Source organism: Salvelinus fontinalis, chromosome 9 (genome assembly GCF_029448725.1).
Source record: "Salvelinus fontinalis isolate EN_2023a chromosome 9, ASM2944872v1, whole genome shotgun sequence".
Taxonomy (NCBI): Eukaryota; Metazoa; Chordata; class Actinopteri; order Salmoniformes; family Salmonidae; genus Salvelinus; species Salvelinus fontinalis.
Genome location: NC_074673.1, coordinates 11,451,114 through 11,470,004, shown reverse-complemented (window position 1 = coordinate 11,470,004; position 18,891 = coordinate 11,451,114). Strand labels below are relative to the sequence as shown.

At 43.7% G+C, this 18,891-nt stretch overlaps 1 protein-coding gene across 1 annotated transcript; it reads left to right on the top strand.

The window, feature by feature from the left end:
- The first annotated feature begins 702 nt into the window (after nucleotides 1-702).
- Nucleotides 703-18,088, top strand: smc1b (structural maintenance of chromosomes 1B). Its single transcript, XM_055933398.1, has 25 exons — nucleotides 703-880; nucleotides 1,086-1,274; nucleotides 2,812-2,924; nucleotides 3,067-3,270; nucleotides 3,749-3,987; nucleotides 4,075-4,333; nucleotides 4,884-5,024; nucleotides 5,148-5,230; nucleotides 7,629-7,836; nucleotides 8,141-8,326; nucleotides 8,539-8,724; nucleotides 8,924-9,070; nucleotides 9,286-9,423; nucleotides 9,695-9,811; nucleotides 10,587-10,693; nucleotides 12,441-12,582; nucleotides 12,774-12,919; nucleotides 13,128-13,281; nucleotides 13,683-13,787; nucleotides 13,947-14,100; nucleotides 14,579-14,733; nucleotides 16,913-17,064; nucleotides 17,233-17,302; nucleotides 17,392-17,502; nucleotides 17,715-18,088. Exons 1-25 carry the CDS (start codon nucleotides 772-774, stop codon nucleotides 17,808-17,810), a joined length of 3,711 nt encoding a protein of 1,236 aa, XP_055789373.1. The 5' UTR covers nucleotides 703-771; the 3' UTR covers nucleotides 17,811-18,088.
- Nucleotides 18,089-18,891: the final 803 nt, after the last annotated feature.

Here is an 18,891-nt window from a genome sequence, read left to right as displayed (position 1 = left end):
GTACTGCCAGCTCTCAAAGCACCTGCCTTTATACTCAGCAACAGGTGCATTGTTCCCATGACAGTATTGCTTCACAATCTACTTTTGCTTCACAATCTATGGGGTACTGCCTTTTTCCAATGAATGTGGTGCAATTCAATAGGTCTAGGCCCAAGAGTTATTTTGGGGAATGGACATGATGTCTTAGCTCTATTTGTTTTTCCATAGCATGGTTGGTGGTGCCATTGCCCCCCTCCCTCAGTATCAGCTGTAGATAGTAACAGTCCTTCTCCCAGACATGCCAGTGCAGGATAAGTGGGTCTACACAGCTCAATTGAAAGGCCTCCAGAATATAGGCCTTGTGGTCAAGAGGAAAGTAATACAACAGAATAGAATGGAATAGAATAAAAAATACAAATGTTCAAAGCAGGGAAGGGAAATCTGCAACTCAACCTGGCCATTTCAAATTACCAAGTGGCCAATGGCCATTGTCTTGCAACCAAGATTTATGATTTGCCATAGTCACTGCTTGCAACAGTGTTGCCCCAAGGCAAAGGTTACAACATAGCCAATAAATAATGAAAGTAAATTAAATGTAGAACATTTAAATTAATATCATGTAAAAAATTGTTTTTATATATTATAACCTAGATATATTCTAATGAAGATTTAGCAACCTTTACCAATGTTCTTATTTTAGTTTTTCCCGCCAAAGGAGAAGGCTTCGACTCAGCAGCGCTCTTCTGAGGAAAAACTTGACAAAAACTGTTTTTGACTACCTAGCTACCCAAAATGGGTTTTCTAAAGCAGTTGGATGTGGATAATTTTAAGTCATGGCGAGGGAAGCAAGTAATTGGACCTTTTAAAAGGTTTAACTGTATTATTGGCACAAATGGATCCGGTAAGTTTTCTTGAACTTTTGTTTTATCTTGATCAACTTGCTTGCTAGCTAACGTTAGCTTGCAATGAACCAATATGGCTTGCTAAACTGTCTGCGTTTTAGCATGGCGTGTACTCACTGGCAATACCAGACAGTTATTGATAGTTCTGATAATACGTTTCATATATACCTAGCTGGCATTTCACTTTGCAACATATTTCCATAGGTAAGTCGAACGTGATGGATGCCCTGAGCTTCGTGATGGGGGAACGGGCAGCGACTCTCCGCGTGAAGCACACCAGGGACCTCATCCACGGAGCCCACATTGGCAGGCCGGTGTCCACCACAGCCAGCGTCGCCATGCGCTACTGCGACGACAACGGAGAGGAGCTCAACTTCTGTAGGAGCATATCGGGTGAGTTGGATTGCATCGAAGGGCTAGCAACTATAGACTTATTTCATATTAGAAAACAATGTTATCTAGTGGACTCATGCCACGGCCGGCCCGCTCATTAGGCAGGATTTATGAGGGATTCATTAGACAGGGTTGATGACCCATCTCCCAAAAACAACACTAACCTAATTTTGCCCAAAAACAATGACAATTTCTCTCAACCAGTGGCATATGGGTTTGTAATGTGATCGCTGATGCCGCCCTTTGCTGCAGAACTCCACCAACATTCCGTCAAAAAATGAATCTAACATAAATCATACAGCAGAAGTAGGATATAACATAAATAATAGTTGGACTTTTCTGTAGCCTACAGGCTGGAGATCAAATGTATGACAGTGTAATGAGATGGACATTTTCTACATCATACTGGTTTCTCCCTGATCAAATAGCTTAACCTAAATGGCACCCAATCAAATAAAACATGCGCTGTCATGTTAACAAACAACATATCCTAAAAACTCGACAGGTCAAAGTAAAATGGACAATATGGAATGGACAATCACAAATGTTGTCCAAGAGTTTCACCCCATTGTCGTGATCAGTGGTTTCAAGTTTGTATCTGTCCATTTTTGACAAGCTGATCATAGCGTAAAATAAAATACTTCTGCATTTCCTGTTGTGTAAACACATTGCAAATAAGTTCACAATAACTCCTGATAAAGTTGGGTAGTTGATATTCAGAGCTTAAATAGCCAAATTGATTAGTCACAGGAATAAGGACTAATAAAGCCAATGTAACAGCCTGTCTTAAAAACTGTGGGCCTACTACATGGATAGGCATTCATAAAATTCCATTGCAGGCTGACAGGTAGGCTACACCCCAGTAAGCACAAGTTCTTTCGGAAGTCTTTATTTGTTCTGGACCGGACTTCGTTTTTTGATGTTTTACAAATGTTAGACTTACCACATAGATGGTCATTCATAAAATTCGATTTCAGTCATCTCAGTAAGCATGGATGGACTGCGACCTTTTGGAAGTCTTTTTTTGGTGCAGTCCGGACCCGTCTTGATTTCCACATCCACGGACATTGGTCTTTGGTCTGGTCCAAACCAAATCTGAACCAATCATAGAAATCTATGTTTGGTTCAGATTTTGGGCGGTCCAGACGGGCCTTGACTTCAACGTTCACGGACATTGATTTTGACCAGCCTTGATTTGGCCCAAACATAGATGTCTATAAATTACATATTTTCAACTTTCATTCACAACAAAAAATGAGCCTGATTTCAATGTCCGGAAAAGACGCCTTTGCAACTTCCTATAAAATATGTATTTTAAACATCCGGAAAATACATATTTTCACCTTTAATTTAGAACCTAAATAGAACCTAACTTCAACATCTGGAATGTCTTTTTAACGTTGTTTTTCATTCTGACCTGGTCTGTCTTATTCAGCAAATATTTAGCAAAAATTTGGTCCAGTAGTGTATGCAAATACTAGCTCAACTAATGATTGTAGCTACTGTACTGTATGCACTAATGTTGTGTATCTTCCAGGGGACTCCTCTGAGTATCGCATCAATGGCAGACAAATCACCCTTGCCAAGTACACAGAGGAACTGGAGAAGATAGGCATTGTGACTAAAGCTAGAAACTGTCTGGTATTCCAGGTAAGCAAACACTCCCACACACACAACTGCCAGTATTTTATCATAATTTATAATGTAGCTAATTACAGTGCCATTCATTAAAGTAAATTCTGAGACAGTTTAATAGTGACCTCTGTTTTATATTTCCTGTGACTCCATACAGGGGGCGGTGGAGTCCATCGCCATGAAGAACCCCAAGGAGCGGACCAAGATGTTTGAGCGCATCAGCCAGTCTCTGGAGCTGTCTGATGACTATGACAGGAAGAAGGAGGCTCTGCAGAAGGCTAAAGAAGACACGCAGTTCCACTTCAACAAGAAGAGGACAGCCACCGCAGAGAAGAAGCAGGTCTCCTCAGAGAAAGTGGAGGTAGGATAAGAACACAGAGAGGGGATATTCTCCATTTATCTGTCATAAGACTTAACATAACACTGTCGTAACAGTTAGTAAATGACAACTTGCTTTTTACCCAGTCACATTAAATCATCACGACAATCTGGAAATGTGGTTAAAAGTCATGGAAAAGTTTTGGAATTTCAATTCACAATGTTTATTGTTCAATTCATGTATATGCTCTTAGGCTCCCGAGTGGCGCAGCGTTCTAAGGCACTGCATCTCAGTGCTAGAGGTGTCACTACAAACACCCTAGTTCAAGTCCAGGCTGTATCACAACCGGCCGTGATTGGGAGTCCCGTAAGGCGGCGCACAATTGGCCCAGCGTCGTCCGGGTCTGGCCGGTGTAGGCCGCCATTCTAAATAAGAATTTGTTCTTAACTGACTTGCCTAGTTAAATACAGGTTAAAAATAAAATAAAAGAACTGTCCCTCTCTTCGTCCTCATCCCCCAGGCCCAGAAGTACCAGGAGTTGGTGGATGACCTGAACCAGGGGAGGCTGCAGCTTAACCTGTTCCAGCTGTACCACAACCAGCAGGGCCTGAGTGCCCTGTCAAAGACCCTGAGGAAGAGACAGGAAGCTGTGGCCGGTCAGAAGACAGGACTGGATGGGTGGGAGCAGAGCGTCAAGGCCCAGAAAAAAGAACATGGACGCTTTACCAGAGAGCTGCAGCAGATTGAGAAGGAGATCCGGTGGGTAGGAGTCAGGAGGAAGATGTGTGTGTAGAGAGAGGTGTGTGTGTTTATTACTAACTAAACTAACCTCTCCCTCTCCCCCAGTGGGCAGGAGCAGACACTGTCCCTGCGTCGGTCCCAGTACATCAAGGCCAAGGTGAATACGGCCCACCACCTAAAGAAGGTAGATGATACCCGTGGAGCCCTGGAGAAGGGCCAGAGGATGGGGGCCAAGAAAGAGGAGGAGCTGGCTGAGTTCCATCAGGAGCTCCAGGAGCTGGAGAGGGCCTGGAGGGACTATGAGAGACATGCCCAGGAGAAGTTGACCGACCGGGGGGCTGACATACAGCTGGAGGAGGAACAGGTAATAAGAGAGACAACACAACATAAAGAGAGACCTAAGATAACAACATAACATGGCAGCAACACATGACAACACAGCATGGTAGCAACACAACATGACAACAACATGGTAGCAACAAAACATGGTACAAACATTACTGGGCACAGACAACAGCGCAAAGGCAAGAAGGTAGAGACAACAATATTTCACGCGAAGCATGCACAACTGTCAGTAAGAGTGTCAATGATTGAGTCTTTGAATGAAGAGACAGTTTCCAGTTTGTCCCGTTTGAGTGTTTTTGCAGCTCGTTCCAGTCGCTAGCTGCAGCGAACTGAAAAGAGGAGCGACCCAGGGATTTCAGCTTATGAAATATGGAACCAACACTTTACATGTTGCGTTTATATTTTTGTTCAGTGTAGTTTAGGTCCATGTGCTCTGTGTGTGTGTGTGTGTGTGTGTGTGTGTGTGTGTGTGTGTGTGTGTGTGTGTGTGTGTGTGTGTGTGTGTGTGTGTGTGTGTGTGTGTGTGTGTGTGTGTGTGTGTGTGTGTGTGTGTGTGTGTGTGTGTCTAGTTGGAGCGCTATAAGGAGCTGAAGGAGCTGGCCAGGAAGCAGGGGGCCCTCCTGGCCCAGCAGGCTGAGAAGATGCACTGGGAGGTCAAGGCTGACCATCAGAAAATCGAGTTTGACCAGCGGAGGAAGAAAGAAGTGGAGGTAGGTACTAGTGTGTGTGTGTGTGTGTGTGTGTGTGTGTGTGTGTGTGTGTGTGTGTGTGTGTGTGTGTGTGTGTGTGTGTGTGAAAACAGAAATTGGTGTTGACTTTCTCTGTGTATATAGGTAAGCATTAAGCACAACCAGACTCAGCTGGGGGACTTCACCAGGAGAGGAGATAAACTGGAGGAGTACACCAACACCTGCAAGTAAGTCATGTGTTGTGTATGTTACTGGTTACTGATGAGTGAAAAAATAGATACAGTTGAAGTCGGAAGTTTACATACACCTTAGCCAAATACATTTAAACTCAGTTTTTCACAATTCCTGACAAATAATCCTCGTGAAAATTCCCCGTCTTAGGATCACCGGTTTATTATCGGTTAGGATCACCAGTTTATTTTAAGAATGTGAAATGTCAGAATAATAGTAGAGAGAATGATTTATTTCAGCTTTTATTTCTTTCATCACATTCCCAGTGGGTCAGAAGTTTACATACACTCAATTAGTATTTGGTAGTATTGCCTTTAAGTTGTTTAACTTGGGTCAAACGTCAAATGTTTTGGGTAGCCTTCCACAAGCTTCCCACAATAAGTTGGGTGAATCCTGACAGAGCTGGTGTAACTGAGTCAGGTTTATAGGCCTCCTTGCTTGCACATGCTTTTTCAGTTCTGCCCACAAATTTTCTATAGGATTGAGGTCAGGGCTTTGTGATGGCCACTCCAATACCTTGACTTTGTTGTCCTTCAGCCATTTTGCCACAACTTTGGAAGTATGCTTGGGATCATTGTCCATTTGGAAGACCCATTTGTGACCAAGCTTCAACTTCCTGACTGATGTTTTGAGATGTTGCTTCAATATATCCACATAATTTTCCTGTCTCATGATGCCATCTATTTTGTGAAGTGCACCAGTCCCTCCTGCAGCAAAGCACCCCCACAACATGATGCTGCCACCCCTGTGCTTCATGGTTGGGTTGGTGTTCTTCTGCTTGCAAGCCTCCCCCTTTTTCCTCCAAACATAACAATGGTCATTATGGCCAAACAGTTCTATTTTTGTTTCATCAGACCAGAGGACATTTCTCCAAAAAGTACGATCTTTGTCCCCATGTGCAGTTGCAAACCATAGTCTGGCTTTTTTATGGCGGTTTTGAGCACTGGCTTCTTCCTTGCTGAGCGGCCTTTCAGGTTATGTCGATATCGGACTCGTTTTACTGTGGATATAATACTTTTGTACCCGTTTCCTCCATCATCTTCACAAGGTCCTTTGCTCTTGTTCTGGGATTGATTTGCACTTTTCGCACCGAAGTACTGTCATCTCTAGGAGACAGAACGCGTCTCCTTCCTGAGCGGTATGGCGGCTGCATGGTCCCATGGTGTTTATACTTGCGTACTATTCTTCGTACAGATGAACGTTGTACCTTCAGGCGTTTGGAAATTGCTCCCAAGGATGAACCAGACTTGTGGAGGTCTTCAATAAAAAAAAATCTGGGGTATTGGCTGATTTCTTTTGATTTTCCCATGATGTCAAGCAAAGAGGCACTGAGTTTGAAGGTAGGCCTTGAAATACATCCACAGGTACACCTCCGATTGACTCAAATTATGTCAATTAGCCTATCAGAAGCTTCTAAAATCATGACATAATTTTCTGGAATTTTCCAAGCTGTTTAAAGGCCCATTCAACTTAGTGTATGTAAACTTCTGACCCACTGGAATTGTGATACAGTGAATTATAAGTGAAATATTCTGTCTCTAAACAATTGTTGGGAAAATTACTTGGGTCATGCATTAAAGTAGATGTCCTAACCGACATGCCAAAACTATTGTTTTCTTAATAAGATATTTGTGGAGTGGTTGAAAAAGAGTTTTAATGACTCCAACCTAAGTGTATGTAAACTTCCCACTTCAACTGTAGTTACAAATCACAATATTATTTTGGACGATAAATAGATACTTTGACTTCAAAGTATTTTGGACAATTTCTTTGTAGATTTTTGCTAGGTAGCACTAGTCGGCTGTACCTGTGCCAAAACGCAGCTATTTTTTATCCTATAGTGTGTTCTCCATCTTCTTTTTAAATATTGAATCAACATGTTTTCAGCACTTATTTCCATGACTGATCAAACTCATTTTATAAGGCTCTCTCTCGTCTACCTGCAGCAGACATATAGTGAGCAATATGTTTCGAACATCAAATTGCAATTAAACCTTAGTAACGAATCGCAATACATAGAATCATGAGAACCACGATACATATCGTATCGGCATCTAAGTATCGTGATAATATCGTTTTGTGAGGACCCTGGCAATTCCCACCCCTATTGTATATATGTGTTGCTGTTATTTTTTGAAGGAGAACACTACCTAAATACTTTTGTCAGTGTTAAGTCCCCCATTCTTTATAAAGCTTCTCTTGGCTGTGCTGACATACTAAACTACTGAGAGAAAGACCGAGAAGGAGAGAGAGAGGAGAGAGGGAAGGAGAGAGCGATAGAAAATTAGAGAGAGAAGGAGAGAGAGAGGAGAGAGAGAAAATGAGAGAGAGAGAAAGGGAGAGAGGGAGAAAGAAGGGAAAAAGAGTGACAAACTGTGTTTTTCTTCTGTTCAGGAGAACTCTGGAGGAGTCTCGTCAGCAGGAGGAGGTGCTGTCTGCGGAACTGCAGAGAGGGAGGGTGAGGGGGGAGGAGGTGAACCAGGAGTTAGGGGAGGTACTGGGAGAGCTGCAGAATGCCAGGCTGGACAGCCAGGAGAGTAAGAGGCAGCAGCAACGCAACGAGGTCCTGGAAAACCTCCGCAGACTCTACCCTGACACACTGGTGAGACATCCCTAGACATCCCTGTCTCACTGCCACCAACACCTCATTAGATCAAACTGGGTATATATCATCTTCCATAGTGCATCCACCCCTCATCTCTTATTGGAGTCAGTTGAATGTGAGCTTGCAGGGATTGTCTTGGCAGCAATCTTGTTTAGGATCTCGTAGAATCTCGAGATATTTTAAGATCTTGTTACTAGTATCCAGTAAGATCTATCTGAAGGTCTTGTAGGATCTTCCAAGATCTTTGTCAGCATCCAGAGGAAGATTTCTGCCACGGTGTGTTTGTTCCTCTATTTCCCAGTTTGGTCGTCTGGTGGACCTGTGCAGCCCCATCCATAAGAAGTACCAGCTGGCCGTCACCAAGGTGTTTGGACGCTACATGAACGCCATAGTAGTGTCGTCAGAGAAGGTGGCTCGGGACTGCATCCGCTTTGTCAAAGAGGAGAGGGCCGAACCAGAAACCTTCTTACCCATAGATTACCTGGACGTGAGTCAGTGGACACAGAAGGAGAGATTGTTTATAGGCCTACTCCTTCATTTTAAAAAACAACAACAAAACGGCAGCTCCGCTACATTTGCTATAACGCTGAGGGATGGGGGATGGAGAAACACAACCAGAACTACCTAAAACTAACAACAGAGGCTTTGATTAACACACAAACCTCACTGAGTCTGTCCCACCTCCCTGTCCCTTCCCAGGTGAGCCCTCTGAATGAGCGACTGCGTGGGGTGCGTGGAGCTAAGATGATGGTGGACGTGGTGCAGTGTTCCCCTACCGCTCCTCAGCTGAAGAAAGTCATCCAGTTTGTGTGTGGCAACGCTCTGGTCTGTGAGACACTCAAAGAGGCCAGAGCCATCGCCTTCGACGGGCCTGAGCGACTCAAGGTGAGTTAGTCAGTCATTCAGCTTGTTTGAGGGCTATGGGATTCAAGGTGATATATAGATCAGTAATTCTGCGCAGTCCGACTGCAATGTACAGTAGACAATCTCAAACATGCACAATTAGTCAGTCAACCAGCAAGACAGTCAGAGTTCCGCCCATCCACTTTACTGTGGTAGCACCCACCTCGATATTTTCCCCCAGACGGTGGCTCTGGACGGTACCATGTTCTCCAAGTCAGGGGTGATCTCTGGGGGCTCCAGCCACCTGCGGAGCAAGGCTCGGCGCTGGGACGAGAAGGACATGACCAAGCTGAAGGAGCTCAAAGAACAGCTGACTGCAGAGCTACGTGTGAGTCTGGGTCTTTGCACACGTTCAGAATCTAGATTTTGAAAGTCTGGGAATCTAATACATTTTTTATTATTGTAAGTCTTGATTCTATAATATGCACTGCTAAACCGCAAACTTATTCTCTCTGGCTCAGGGAGTGTAGTTTTTCTGACCAACTTGAAGGGGAAGATTATATGAGACAGTCCTTTATTTCCACTTCCTGTGTCATGTGACAGGGTCTGGTGAAGCTGAAGCGTAAGGAGCCTGAGCTGAAACAGATCCAGTCTCAGGCTCACGGGGTTCAGACCCGTCTGAAGTACTCCCACACTGAACTGGACACCCTCCGCAAGAAGAGTATTCCCAACTGCCACGCGGTAAACTATACTAACACTGTTACTGTGGCTACACCATCTGTAAACCACCACTTCTACATGAATTCAACATGTGTCTACTTATTTTTACTCCAACAAGAGCATAGTAAGCCATCAACAGTTTTTCAGCTTATCAAGTCTTGGGTGATGTTTTTGAGTTTTGAAAATGTATGCACTGTACTGTAAGTCTCTCAATACTGTCAGAGTTTTCTCTATCTGTGGCCCATGTCGCGCACATCTCATGTCTTGACAACTTGCATGTCTCTCCCTTCAGGAGATGTCTCGCCTGGAGGCTGAGCTGGCCAACATGGAGTCTCAGCTGGAGATGCAGAAAGAGAACATGGAGGTCAAGGAGCTGGAGATGAAGAAGCTCCAAGATAGGATCAACCAGGTCAGGATGCACTGCTACCAAGACTATTTAGAATAATGCCTAAATTGGCAGGTAGCCTAGCGGTTAAAAGCATTGGGCTGGTAACCAAAAGGTTGCTGGTTTGAATCCCTGAGACGGCTAAGGGGGGGGCTGTCGATACGCCCTTGAGCAAGGCACTTAACTCTAATTTCTATTGTAAGTCGCTTTGGATAAGAGCATCCGCTAAATAGCAGACACCTGTTATTAGTGGCATGTCATAGCTAACACAAACAACACCAAGGTTTTACATCAATTAGCAGACGCTCTTATCCAGAGAGACTTACAGTAGTGAGTGCATACATTTTCAAAACTCGAAAACATCGCCCAAGACATGATAAGCTGAAAAACTGTTGATGGTCTTGTTGGAAAAGCTCTTGTTGGAAAAGAAGAAAGTAGACACATGTTGAATTCAAGTGTGAATTGAACCCACAACTCCAGAGTGGGAAGTGCCATGCTCTACCAACTGAGCCACATGCGACTATACTTTTACATAATTTAGCAGACACTCTTTTCCAGAGAGATTTACAGGAACAACGTGCCCTGGATCAAGATCACATTAACAGATTTTTCAACTTGTCAGCTTGGGGATTCAAACCAGTGACCTTTTGATTCCTGGCCAAACGCTCTAACCGCTAGGCTACCTGCCGCACTACCAAATATTTGTAGTATGTCACTGCCATAGAGTAGGAACGTTCTGCCTACTATGTCTAGGGGGACCGGGTTAGTGGTAATGTTGTTGTTATTGTTCTGTGTTCAGATGGAGGACGTGGTGTTCTCAGACTTCTGTACTGAGATAGGAGTGGCGAACATCAGGGAGTATGAACAGGAGCATCTCAAACAGCAGCAGGATGTAGACAGGAAACGGTACTGGACTGGACCTCCCCACATTACATACAGTATATATGGTCTATGGAACAATGATGCTAACAAGTTTATATGGACTGATTGTACAGTATGCTTGTTCTTATATGGTGTACAGTGCATTCGGGAAAGTGTTCAGACCCCTTGACTTTTTCCCCATTTTGTTACATTACAACCTTATTCTAAAATGTATTAAAGTGTTTTTTCCCCCCTCATCAATCTACACACAATACCTCATAATGACAAAACAAAAACAGGTCTTGAGAAATTTTTGCAAATGTATTAAAGATACAATACGAAAAAATCACATCTACATAAGTATACAGACCCTTTACACAGTACTTTGTTAAAGCTTCTTTGGCAGCGATTACAGCCTCAAGTCTTCTTGAGTATGACACTACAAGCTTGGCACACCTGTATTTAGAGAGTTTCTCCCATTCTCCTCTGCAGATCCTCTCAAGTTCTGTCAGGTTGCATGGGGAGCGTCGCTGCACAGCTATTTTCAGGTCTCTCCAGAGATGTTTGATCGAATTGAAGTCCTGGCTGTGGCTGGTCCACTCAAGGACATTCAGAGAAATGTCCCGAAGCCACTCCTGTGTTGTCTTAGCTGTGTGCTTAGGGTCATTGTCCTGTTGGAAGATGAACCTTCAACCCAGTTTGAGGTCCTAGATGCTCTGGAGCAGGTTTTCATCAAGGATATCTCTGTACTTTACCCTGTTCATCTTTCCCTCGGTCTTGACTAGTCGCCCAGTCCCTGTCACTGAAAAACAGCCCCAGCGCATGATAGTACCACCACCATGCTTCACCGTATGGATGGAGCCAGGTTTCCTCCATACGTGACACTTGGCATTCAGGCCAAAGAGTTCAATCTTGGTTTTATCAGATCAGAGAATCTTGTTTCTCATGGTCTGAGAGTCCTTTAGATGCCTTTTGGCAAACACTAAGCGGGATGTCATGTGCCTTTTACTGAGGAGTGACTTATGTCTGGCCATTCTACCATAACGGCCTGATTGGTGGAATGCTGCAGAGATGGTTGTTCTTCTGGAAATTTCTTCCATCGCCACAGAGGAACTCTGGAGCTCTGTCAGAGTGACCATCAGGTTCTTCTGTCCCAATTGCTCAGTTTGGCCGGGCGGCCAGTTCTAGGAAGAGTCTTGGTGGATCCAAACTTCTTCCATTTAAGAATGATGGAGGCCACTGTGTTCTTGGGGACCTTCAATTCTGCAGAAATGTTTTGGTACCCTTCTCCAGTTCTGTGCCTCGACACAATCCTGTCTCTGACCTCTGTGGACAATTCCTTCGACATCATGGCTTGGTTTTGCTCTGACATGCACTGTCAATTGTGGGACCTTCTATAGACAGGTGTGTGCCTTTCCCAATCATGTCCAATCAATTGAATTTACCACAGGTGGACTCCAATCAAGTTGTAGAAACATCTCAAGGATGATCAATGGAAGCAGGATGTAAATTAGCTCAATTTCGAGTCATAGCAAAGGGTCTGAATACTTATGTAAAAAAAGGTATTTCTGTTTTTTGTATTTAGATTGATGAGGATAAAAGTAATTTAATAAATTTTAGAATAAGGCGTAACAAAATGTGGCAAAAGTCAAGGGGTCTGAATACTTTCCGAATGCACTGTATATTGTTCGCAATATTATTATATTTTTTCTGGCATCTCCTCTCCCACATCTCTTTTCTGTCACTGCCTGAGTGTAATCAACCCCCCTCTCTTTTCCCACCCCTCTCCCAGGTTGGAGTTTGAGTCTCAGCGGACCTGTCTGAAGGCCCAGTTGGAGTATGAACAGGGTCAGCTGGAGCAGCAGAGGAAGAAGATGAAGAAACTAGAGGAGACCATCGCCAAGGAGCAGAGCAGAGTGGAAGAACAGAAGCAGGCAAAACATACTTCCTCTCCTCCTCCATTCTCCTTTTCTCAACTTCCCTCTCATGTTATCTCCTTTCATCCTCCTTTCTTGTCCCTTCATACCTCCCTTCCTTCCCTTTTCCCATCAGCTTCTCAAGTCCTCCTCTAAAATCACACAGAATGTAATCCCAGTGTTGTGTTGTTCTCTTGTGTCTCCGCTAGGAGGAGGAGAAGCTGCTGGTGGTGATGGAAGAGAGTCAATCTAAAGTGTTAAATCTGAAGAATCATCTGCTGGGGAAGAAGACCCAGGCTACTGACTCTAAGGCCCAGGTGGACCAAACGATGAAGAGCCTTCAGGAGTGCTCCAGGTACTACTAACTGTGGCTGTTCTGCTGTCAGTTATTTTTGTCCAGTGTATCAAATTGATTGCAGGTCACTTCACTGGTCTCATCGCCCTCTCTAAAAGCTGATCTTCTCCTCTCTCCGCCCTATCCCTCTTCATTCTCTGTATCTCCCTCCCCCTTCTCTTCTTCCTTTCTCTGTCCCCTCTTCGTGTCTAACCCTTCTCCCCACCAGAGAGCAGGTGAAGCTGCAGAGGGAGGTTATCTCAGCTGAGACAGCCCTGGAGCAGTTGAGGATCTGGAAACACAACCTGCTGCTAGGTTGTAAGATCCAGGGCCTGCCCATCACGCTGCTGTCTGGCAGCTTGGACGAGATCAGTGAGGTGCAGGTAGGACAGACTAGAGACCACAGGAGGGTGGTAGCACGTTAAATTGGGAAATATGGGCTTGTCGTAATGGCTGTAATCGTAATGTTTTTTTATGTGTTTGATGCAGGTCCATTTGCTCCTTTCCAACCATTATTATGAGCTTTCCTCCCCTCAGTAGCCTCCACTATCAGAGACAGGGTGGGGGGGGGGGCATAGACCAGGGTAGTGTGCATTAGGGCTGTAAAATCCAGGACCTGCCCAGATGACAGTCTGTGTTCACATTCTCCTTTCTTGTACTGAATGTGTATTGCGTACTTGGATGTACAGTTGTTTACCTCTCATATGTGTAATTCAAATTCACTATCGGGGGAGAATAAAGTTATATTCCTCTTATGTCTGATTGACTGTTCTGGCCTTGTCAGCTGGACTCAGAGTCACTCACAGAAAGCACCTGCACCACTATGGACATCTACGAGAGAGAGGCGCTGATGGTCATCGACTACTCTGGCCTGGGAACTGAGCTGAAGGTAGACCTCATTAATCAATCTACAGTATCCCTTCTCAGTCTCTTAGCTTTAAGAACTGATCACTATCATACAGTTAATGTACTGTGTTCACCCCAGAGGACAGTTATGTATCTAACGTTATGCTGTCCAAACGTGTGTGTGTGTCTTTATGTCCAACAGGATCTTGCAGGGGAGGAGGTGGACCCCCAGGTAGAGCGTCTTAAGGAGACAGTATCCTCTCTAGAGGGGGTCCTACAGCGCTCCACAGCCCCCAACCTTAAAGCCCTGGAGAAAATGAGGGAGGTCAAGGACAAATTCCAGGGGGTGGTGGACGGTACAAAGTGCAAAAACACACCTCAATACACCAACTGTATAGTGCAGACACACACCTCATTACACAAACGCTATTGCTTAACTTGTCTTGGTGAGTGTATTGTGGGAACCCATTGAGGGCCCTAAAAAGTTAAAACCCAGAGGAAACAGGTTTTAGTGACAAACTTTTAAGATGCTAGAGTAGCATATTTAAAATGCATTGCAGCATTTGTTCTCCCAATACCACGGTGGGACATAACTTCTTAGTCCCTACAGATCTTTGATTGACTTATACATTTTAAATAGCCAGTTAAAAAAAAAAAAAAAACATTCAGTGAGGTTCCATACATTTAAAAAAAACTTGACAGGGATAACACAATAAAGTTAATAACTTTTTTCTGTTGTGGTCCCTTAAAGTTCATGGTGCAATACATATCTGTGTGTGTGTATGGCTGAATGATGTTCATCTGATTGCCTCTGTCTTCCTCTGTGTGCTCCAGCGTTTGATGTCAGCACCAAGGCAGCCAGAAGGAGTAACCAGGAGTTTGAGCAGGTTAAAGCCAAACGCTTCAGACTCTTCAGTCAGTGCTTTGAACACGTCTCTGTCGTCATCGACCAGATCTACAAACAACTGTGCAGGAACACCAGCGCTCAGGTGTGAAGGCTTTACTCATACAGAAACACTTGTACACACACACACACACACACACACACACACACACACACACACACCTGAAAGCAATCTTCATACTACTGTGTAATAGACACACTTATCAGGTTTGTGGTGTGTAGTGTTTGTAATGTGTGTGTGTGTAACAGGGTTTGCAAAAGGTCCTTGAGGTGCTTAAAGTACTTCCATTTGGTACTCTGAAATTCAAGTACTAGAGTACCTTGAAAATCTGACATTTTCTCAAGTAGGTACTTCAAAAGTACTTCAATTCAAATGAGAGGAGAACATGATCAAATACATTTTAAAAAAATATCAGAAAAATGTATTGGTCTTGCAAATTAATTTCCAGGTAGACTACCAAGTTTTATTTCTTCACGTGTTTCGCGCTGTGGTTGCCAGGCGAGCTCTCATTCCACCCACACGGCCACTGAGCCAGGCAGTTACAGAACTGACTGATTAGGCACCGCCAAACGTCACGTTGATAGCTAAAATGTCGGGCAACTGTAGATACAATCCTGCCTTTTGTGCTTATGGAACATTTCTGGGATCTTTTATTTATCACACCAACAATAAGAAGAGACTTGCTTTGGCCAAGAAACACAAGCAATGGACATTAGATCAGTGGAAATCTGTCCTTTGGTCTGATGAGTCCAAATTTGAAATTTTTGCTTCCAACCGCGGTGTCTTTGTAAGACGCAGAGTAGGTGAACGGATGATCTCTGCATGTATGGTTCCCACCATGAAGCATGGAGGAGGAGGTGTGAGGGTGCTTTGCTGGTGACACTGTCAGTGATTTATTTAGAATTTAAGGCATACTTAACCAGCATGGCTACCACAGCGTTCTGCAGCGATACGCCATCCCATCTGGTTTGCGCTTAGTGGGACTATCATTTGTTTTTCAAGAGGACAATGACCCAACACACCTCCAGGCTGTGTAAGGGCTATTTGACCAAGAAGGAGAGTGATGGAGTGCTGCATCAGATGACCTGGCCTCCACAATCACCCGACCTCAACCCAACTGAGATGGTTTGGGATGAGTTGGACAGCAGAGTGAAGGAAAAGCAGCCAACAAGTGCTCAGCATATGTGGAAACTCCTTCAAGACTGTTGAAAAAGCATTCCAGTTGAAGCTGGTTGAGAGAATGCCAAGCGTGTGCAAAGCTGTCATCAAGCCAAAGGGTGGCTACTTTGAAGAATTTTAAATATATTTGTATTTGTTTAACACTTTTTTGGTTACTACATGATTCCATATGTGTTATTTCATAGTTTTGACGTCTTCACTGTTATTCTACAATGTAGAAAATAATAAAAATACAGAAAAACCTTTTGAATGAGTAAGTGTGTCCAAAATGTTGACAGGTACCGTAGTTTACCCACCTTTATTTACCACTACATCACTGAAACCAACCAATCCACACTGTGTAATGTGCATAAAAAGTCGTCCAAGTTTGACGTTGCGAGCATGGGTGAATCGGCCCTGATGCGCCACATGAAGGGGGAAAGACAACACTGCTTCCTGCGCTGGCGCCACTTCTACATTATGGAGTTTTTTTGGCAATTGCCTCATTCACAGGGTGCCTGCGATATTCAAGCGGCAGCCGTGCTCCTGCCATTCTGGTGGCTGATCACATGCCGTTTTCTTCACTGGCAACTCGCCCTTCTTCCGACCGGCGACACTAAAGCTGCCAGTCGGAAGCAAGATGCTTTTTTGTAGCTATTAAGTAGTAGATTCCATAAATAGCCAATAAATACAGTCATTAAGTTGGAATTGTGTAGTAATGTGAATAGGACACGTGTTCACCAGTAGGCATGTCCCAAAACTCTGCTCATCACTACCCAAATTACAACACCATCATTACTGACTTACCACTCCTGTATGTAATAAATAAGTAGTGAAACACGTATTATTGAGTGGAACTTCTAAGGTAGTGATGAATAGTAAGTTAGTTCGTTTTTTTCATGAGGTTGTGGCGATATACTTCCATCTGGTGGTGACTAGAAACAATTGCGTAATAGGAAGTATTACAAATTGATGGTCCTTGAAAATAAATGTTAGTGCTTGAAAAAGTCCTTCAAAGTCCTTGAATTTGACTTGCCACTGTCTGTACGAACCCTGGTGTAATGTACGGGTGTGTATATGCCTGAATGTGTGCTGCTCCCTCCAGGCCATTCTGAGTGCTGAGAACCCAGATGAGCCCTACCTGGATGGCATCAATTACAACTGTATTGCTCCTGGGAAACGCTTCATGGCCATGGACAACCTGTCTGGAGGAGAGAAGGCCATCGCTGCCCTGGCTCTGGTGTTCGCAATACACAGGTGAGAGAGAGAGAGAAGTTCATGGCTGTGGACAACCTGCCTGGAGGAGAGAAGGCCATCGCTGCTCTCGTGTTGGCTTTACACAGCTAACACACACAGCAGACATGAGATTTGCCCATCAGTATACAGCACTAAACCATTGTCTCATGTTTGTGTTTTCTCAATCAGCTTCCGTCCCGCTCCGTTCTTTGTCCTGGATGAGGTTGATGCAGCCCTGGACAACACCAATATTGGCAAAGCAAGTTGACATTTTAATTGTGATTAAATATGGGCTGTAGCTACGAATATGGCAATATGGCTGACCTGTCTGTCTCTCTGTGGATGCAGGTGACCAGCTTTATCAGGGAGCAGTCGAGAGAGAGCCTCCAGATCATCGTCATCTCTCTAAAGGAGGAGTTCTACTCTAGAGCTGACGCTCTGCTGGGGGTCTACCCTGAGGTGCAGTACCAAAACACCTTTATTCCAGACCAACTTTCTCTCGCGGCCTGGTTCTGCTGCCTCTTTATCAGTGCGTCTTTCCTCGTATCGTCTCTCCTTGCCTTCTTCCCAAAACACCAAAGGAGAACCTAGGTTGCTTTCCTCCAATGTGTCTTGAGAAGGAGGCGAGGATATCAGTCCCTGTGACTTAACTGTCTTTCTTTTTCTCTCAGTTTAACGAGTGCATGTTCAGCCGCATGCTGACGCTGGACCTAAGTCCCTATCCTCTAAACGAAGAGAACGGAACAGAGAGAGAGAAGGAGATGTAAAGTAGGAAAGAAAGAAAGAACAATCAAAGATATACTGTATTGGCCTGATGTGATAGACCCTGACAGCTGATTTCCTGTTTCTCTTGGGATAGTACTTAACCAATCTTCAATTGATTGCCAAAAGCATTCACCTAAAATGTTTGTTTATTAAAGTTAATATATTGCTTATTGTTACGTAGATTTTTATTCTGGAGGTTTGAGCATGTTGTACTCCCTCTCAATACTTTTCTATCATTGTTTAGCTTGAAGCATTTTAACATACCAGGGTTCGATTTCACTGTTTACTGTTTTACTTAATATAAATCATTTCCTCTTTATATTGTCTTTGTGTTCTTTTGGACTGAATTATCTATTCATCATTACAACCCAAAATCCCTGTAATCACACAGATCAAATGGCATTGTGGAATGTGAATAGTGGGTAACAGGTGGCAGCAGTGTGTCAGCTTATGAGCTGTAACAAGGATTTTCAAATATACCATATTATTACTGGTCAATGAGGACTTTTGATTACAACCATTTTTTTAAATGTAAAAACCAGCCTACTTTAAATATGCATTAGTGGTTTTGCTGAACCTTCACATGCCCCGACTGACTGCTGTTTTCAGCTGCATTTGGGTTTCCACTATATACCACATCCACAGTCAAAATTGGCTAAAATGGTAATAATTAATGGAAACAAAAATGTGCTTTTTGGTCTTAATTTAGGGTTAGGCATAAGGTTAGCAGTGTGGTTAAGGTTAGGTTTAAAACAGTTATGTATACAAACCCTGGATTGCTGATGCAATGTATAGGCCACAGAGTCTTTGAAGCCAATGTTCACCCATACTGCCAATCCCCAGTAGAAGCAGTCCTCCATAGGAATGTTCAAAGGACAAAATTACTTGTATTTAAATGTTTTTTTTTGTTGTTATAGTGGGGAAAGTAACATTAGTACTTTTTTTTAAATACTTGAAGGCGAATATATTGATATTTTTTATTGTATGTTTAGCTCGCATAATAATTTAAAAGTAGGCATTAAGGTGTCTGTAATAAATCAAACGTGTCAAAAAATAATCTAGAGCCTCCCGGGTGCATCGCAG